This window comes from Glycine max, chromosome 11, assembly GCF_000004515.6.
Source record: "Glycine max cultivar Williams 82 chromosome 11, Glycine_max_v4.0, whole genome shotgun sequence".
In the NCBI taxonomy this organism is placed as follows: domain Eukaryota; kingdom Viridiplantae; phylum Streptophyta; class Magnoliopsida; order Fabales; family Fabaceae; genus Glycine; species Glycine max.
The window spans coordinates 3,293,278-3,299,277 of record NC_038247.2 but is presented as its reverse complement, the minus strand read 5'-3'; the positions used below and the strand labels follow the sequence as shown (position 1 = coordinate 3,299,277).

The window sequence follows — 6,000 nt, the reverse complement described above, 5'->3', positions numbered from 1 at the left end:
TATTATATTTATATTTTAAAAAATAATGCTTGTGATTTAATGATAATATTTTTTTAATCTATATTAAGATGTTATTTATTACATTATAGATAAAAAAATATTATCATTAAATCATATATATAAATATCAAAAAGATAATAAAATATTTTCATTTTATGAAATTATAATTTATATAAAAATATATATTAAAGATAAAATTTATATTATATATTTACTTTATAAAATAAGTTTTGAATGGTAGGATAAAATATATAAGATTATAAAAATATAATATATAAAATAAAAATAAAATTTATATAAGAATCACATTTTAATTTATGTAAAAATAAAATATAATCTTATATATTATATTTTAAAAAATAATATATAAAATTATGAAAATATAATAAATTAAAAGAAATTGAATTATTTTTTATAAAATTTATATTAATATTATATTTTGTATCAACTATTCAAATGAATATACTTGAATATAATGGTAGAAAAATGTGTTTCATATATCTTGTGAACTAAGATTATTTTGAAATACAAGTGAATCAATTTAATGTAATAATAAGTAAAATAGGGGATAAATTTTACAACTAAGGTTTGTTTTTAACACAATGAGCTAGCTGTAGTACACTACTTCACCGTCCCTCGAGCTAGTTCCCAATCAATTTAGGCCAACCTGAACCTGTTTTGTTGCTGTAAATTTTACCTTGCTTACGTTTCTCATATAGGAAGTAAATTCACTGTCATGGGCTAAAATCTACTGATTTATCAAGCAAAAATAGCGTATGCATGTGGTCATTAATATGTTGAATTGTGGCACTTCAAATTCAAGTTTTTGTAGAACAGTACAATACATTACTAAATTTGCGCATACAGAAAAGAGCAGTTCAGGAACCGGTGCGGTGTCAATATCAGCCAGATAGAATAGCATGAATATGATGCATAGGGTGTGGTTGGAATCGAACTAACACACACAGACCCCACTTGAATTGAGATAATTAACTTGGTTGGCTCTTGAAGCAGCACTAATATACTACTAGAACAAAAAATAATTGATGGTCCTAAATTAGTTACAGCACTCTCAACTACAGGATATTTCTTGTAGTAGTTGAATACTTTCTATTAGGATGTAGACTTCCAGACATGAAGTTGCCACATATATATTCATTTAATTACTGTTTAGATGTTATCATGAAGTAGCTGGATAATAAGAAAGTTTTTATTTTCATTTTTATAGTAATTGGCTATATTTTCCTTACAGAAAATAGATGTAGAATAGAATAACGAAAAATGGTTCATTGGTCTCTTCATTAGACGTGCACCGGCTTCTTGTTCGGGGACAGATTAGTGGTACATCCAAAGGATGACTATATCTCTGCATTGTACCTTCTACCTAATCTCTGAATTTGCAGAAACTAAGGTCCATAAATCGACCGACTAATTAAGTTGATTAAAGTTGAAAGTATAGGGGGTTGCCCTCAATGTGAAAAGTTCCATACCATTTCTTGTTTATGATACTCAAAGCATTTTTATTGGTGGAACTGTAACTGTGCGCTCTTTCATTTGGAGAAATTGGGTTTAAGTTTATTTTTTTTAAAAAAAAACAGTTTTATCTATTTTTTTTATATATTTGTCTAAATTATTATTATTTTCAATAAATAAATTCTATCTATTTCTTAAAAAAAATTAAATTTAAACAAATTAATCCGTGATTCAAATGAATTTCATATGAAATGTAATCACATCTTTAATTTGGAAAAATAGTTAGTAACATGTAACATATATATTAATGGGTTGGAATTATATAATAATTTTTCTACTTCATACTATACAAAATGAAATAAAATATAAAGTAATAACTTTTTTTTTAATTGAGCAATATTTGTAAAAAAAAATATTAATACATACAGACTCAACTTTTTTTATGGACGTATCAAAATACTAAAATAGCTTATCCCATACGGCTTATTGGATGTTTGATTTATAGTTAAAATTATTGTGACGTCTATTTTAATGTAGATCTAATAGATAAAAATAGAATAAAAAGTAAAAATAACGATAATATCTTTTGATGGAATGACTTTTATCTAAAAGTTATTTTACACAATCAAAACATGTACTTAGTCCTTATTCACGTGGACCAAACCAAAAAATCCACATATTTCTTTTTTTTTATTAAAAAAAGCATACTCGCCCCAAAAGCCCATAAGTTCATGAGTACTAAATTTTTAACATAAAACGAAGGAAAATTATGGGCACAATTGATAAATCTTGAGTGTTTTTAATTTTCCAGACACAGACTTTTTTTTCTTTTGATAAATTGAGAAAAGACAAAAAACAGACTACAAAAACAAAAGGAGGGATTAAGCATTCAGTAGACCTTCCAAACGATGAAGCTTTGTCTGCTTTCTATCTGTTGTAAGCTTAGCTAGTTAAATGATTAACATTTGAAACAGCTGGGATTCCCACTCTCTTTGAGTGCAGCATGATTTTATTTCATAACTAAGACAGGAAACGAGAGACTTCCATGCAATTTGTTATGAGAATTGAAAAATTATTATGAGAGTTTCATAGATCACGCCCCAAAACTTTGTTTGTGCCCAGGTCCAAGACCCCCAGTTGACTGTAGTATTGATTTTTTTAGAAAAGAATGAAACAGTTTTAAGGTGTTTTTTTTTTCTTACAGTTGTTTTATATTTTTGTCAATTACTTCTTGCAGTTTTTATGTTGTAATTATTGTTTTATGTATTTTACCCACCCATCATAATCAAGTGATTGCTTCGTATTTCGTTTTCGCTCTGAAAATGGGTTGGTTCAGCCTTAAGCATCTGATTGAACTACACATGCATTTTGAACGGAGAATCCTTCGTACTTCGTAGTACAAATTGGGCCGTGCCATCTTTTCATAAATGGCAAAAAATAAGTTGGGACATGCTAGGTGCACCCAACAACATTGTTGGGACACCCAGCAATTAGGTGAATGAGCAAAATTGCTCTTATATTAAAAAAATAATTCCTTTTTTCGGGAAAAGGTTCTTCCGGAAAGCTTCCAGAAAAAAGGTTCTTCCGGTAGAACATAAATTGTTCTTCCAAAAGATTCTTCCGAAAGAATAAATTATTTTTTTTAACGCAAGGACAATTTTGCCCATTCACCTAATTACTGGGTGCACCAACAATGTTGCTGGGTGCACCTAGCAATGTCCCAAATAAGTTTATAACTCGGCCCAAATTGTCAATCATGAATTGAACAAGAGCCTCCCGTTCCATTAATGGAAGAAGCCGAATCACTCACTCACAAAAAATATGTTTCATAAAATAGTATAGGAGAGTGAAATAAAGATATTTAATTGTTTATAAAAAAATAAAAAAAATTATTATTGTATATATATTATAATTATTATTATTTTTATTAATGATTGAAATTTCTTAGTTTTCATCTAAATAAGATGTGACTTTAAATACCAAACCTAACATAGTAAATTAACAGCTTAGCTTATAAAATTATTTTTCACTATCTCTGATTCACATTCTCTTCCTATGTCCAGAGACTTAAAAATGTGAAAGCTACTTGAGGTTGCTACTTCTGGTGGATATGATTTTTAGAATGAGTTTTCAAACACATTGTAACTCAAACACGTTCTCAGTTCTAAACACCCGGTTTAGTATATAGTTTTACGAAAGTACCTAATTTGATAAAATAAAAAAAGTCATTAATTTGCTTGTGAAAAATAATTTATTGAATAATAAATTACTATGTGCAGTGTGAAGGTCAATGAGCTTACAATATACAATAGATAATTTAGCAAAGCCTATGGGCAGAGTCCAAGTTATCTCTTATTCCAAGGTTTTTACTTTCTTTTTTCCCTGCCACAATTATTGACTGCAAATGTGGTTAAACGTACACAAAGTTCGGATTATGGCGTCTTAAACGAGATTTAAAGTGGTTTCGAGTTTCAATTATTGCACAAAAAATGGACAAGACGACAAGACAAGCGAGCGTGGGAAAGATGTTAAGTAAGCATTGGTATGCAGCAGAGGCTCGTTATTTAGTCGCTAGCATAGCAGTGTGACTATGAATGATACACAGCACAGCAGAAGGAATGCATGTTCTGAACCATTCCATCTGATTTTCCTAACTCCAACCAGAAAAAAAGAAAAAAGAAAAAGAAGAATGATTGCCAGGACCTCATGTGATTGCATAATCATAGAGTGAAAAGATAAATACCATAATGTTGAGGCCAGAGATGGTGTTCTTTCTCTTTCCCACACTCAGACAGAAAGAGAAAGATAGAGGGGAATGTAGCGTACTAGCGTTATATAGTGGGACTACTCTGCTGACACCTCATTAGTGAGGAATGAAAAAGAACAATGTATACATGTGTAAATTAAAGGGAAAAACCAAAAATCTACAGCTGTAAATGCATGTCCTTTAGTGGGAGATTTCCCCTCACATCTGGTGAAATTGGTGGCTTTTTGCTGTTTCAATGTTCTACTTGTCTTATTTATCACCTATTTGTGGTTCTCACTTCTCAGGTTGTAAATTCTAATGCCAATGCTTCTCCCTTGCATTGCAGCAATTATTATATAATCTTTGGTTTCTTGTTTCTTGACAGAGGCTCGTCGACCGAAGGAGAGGTATTTCCCTTTTCGGGGTTCCTCCTTTTCTTGCCCCTCTGCATTTTTTCTCATTTGTCCTTCTATGTTCCATCACTTCAACATGAAAAGGTCTTTTTAGCAATATATTTATTCAATTCCTTCCTTCTACTACGGTGTCATCCACTTTCTGCTCTTTGCTTCATCCTATTATATTATCCGTCTTTTCAGCTTGAAAACCTCTCTTAACTAATAACTGCTCCATCTACTTTCACTTTTTCTCCTTCCTTACGGCAGAGTTTAATTCTCTCTGAAATGGGGCGTGATCATCACCATGTTGTTTGTGGCCAAAGACTCAGTTTTCTTAGCATTTCTCTTTGCTTTCTGATCATTTCAAGTTGGACCCAGAAGGGACTTGTTACTGAAGGTACATACATTAGAGATTTTCAAAGCTTCCAAATAGACACCAATACCATCTCCATCTAATTTAACATTGTCTTCTCTTTTGTGCTAACAGGTAGAAAGACTCCCAAACAGAATGGTTTTTATCAGGTATACAACTAAACTTACCTTTAAAAAGTTCTCTTGTTTCTGCTAATTAGCATGAATGATTAGAAACTTTTAACTTTGTTTGGTGTTATGGTGATTTGTATAGGCAGTACATGATGATAAGGCAATGGTGAGGGCACAAATAGGGTCAAGGCCACCAAGATGTGAGAGAAGGTGCAGGTCTTGTGGACACTGTGAGGCCATTCAGGTACCTACAAATCCTCAAGCGCAGAACGGGAAGATCAACTCTTCAACTGTGTCTACTATTGTTTTTACAATGGGAGAAGGTAGCTCCAACTACAAGCCTATGAGTTGGAAGTGCAAATGTGGGAACCGGATTTTCAACCCCTGATTCCAAGTGTTCCACAATTTAGTGGTTAGATAATCAAGCATAGAAACTAATTTACCAATTTTGTAAATGAATATACATTTCTAAGTAATGTAATTTTTTTTTTAATTATTATTCACTTTGGTTCTTACCTCTCAATGTTCTCTGTCTGAGGAAAAGCGTTTACTGTGCTATAATTACATAGTCACCCCATTTCTTTCCTGGCAATGTTTAATTGTATCATTTGCGGCTGCTAATCATTGTCCAACACATAACTTGCAGTTTGCTAGTTGATTCAGTGCTTCTGCTTCTCTAAGTAGATTCTGCAAGTTTAAAAACTTAAAATGAAAACTACCTTTTTTGTCATTAAAATCTCCACTTGCGTAAAGCAGCATGGCTGCTTTCTTCTGTTCATCATTTTAAATATTTTGGGGTGCTAGTAAAATAAAAAAAATGGACGTAGAGATTGGACTGACAATTTCTGTTTTTTATTTTTTTTTCTTTGTAAGATATATGCTTGGAATTGGAATACCTATAAA

General features: G+C 31.2%; 1 protein-coding gene across 1 annotated transcript; it reads left to right on the top strand.

The window, feature by feature from the left end:
• Positions 1 to 3,967: 3,967 nt before the first annotated feature.
• LOC100790919 (EPIDERMAL PATTERNING FACTOR-like protein 2) lies at positions 3,968 to 5,658 on the top strand. Its single transcript, XM_006590550.4, has 4 exons — positions 3,968 to 4,626; positions 4,882 to 5,011; positions 5,102 to 5,136; positions 5,240 to 5,658. Exons 1-4 carry the CDS (start codon positions 4,414 to 4,416, stop codon positions 5,483 to 5,485), a joined length of 624 nt encoding a protein of 207 aa, XP_006590613.1. The 5' UTR covers positions 3,968 to 4,413; the 3' UTR covers positions 5,486 to 5,658.
• Positions 5,659 to 6,000: the final 342 nt, after the last annotated feature.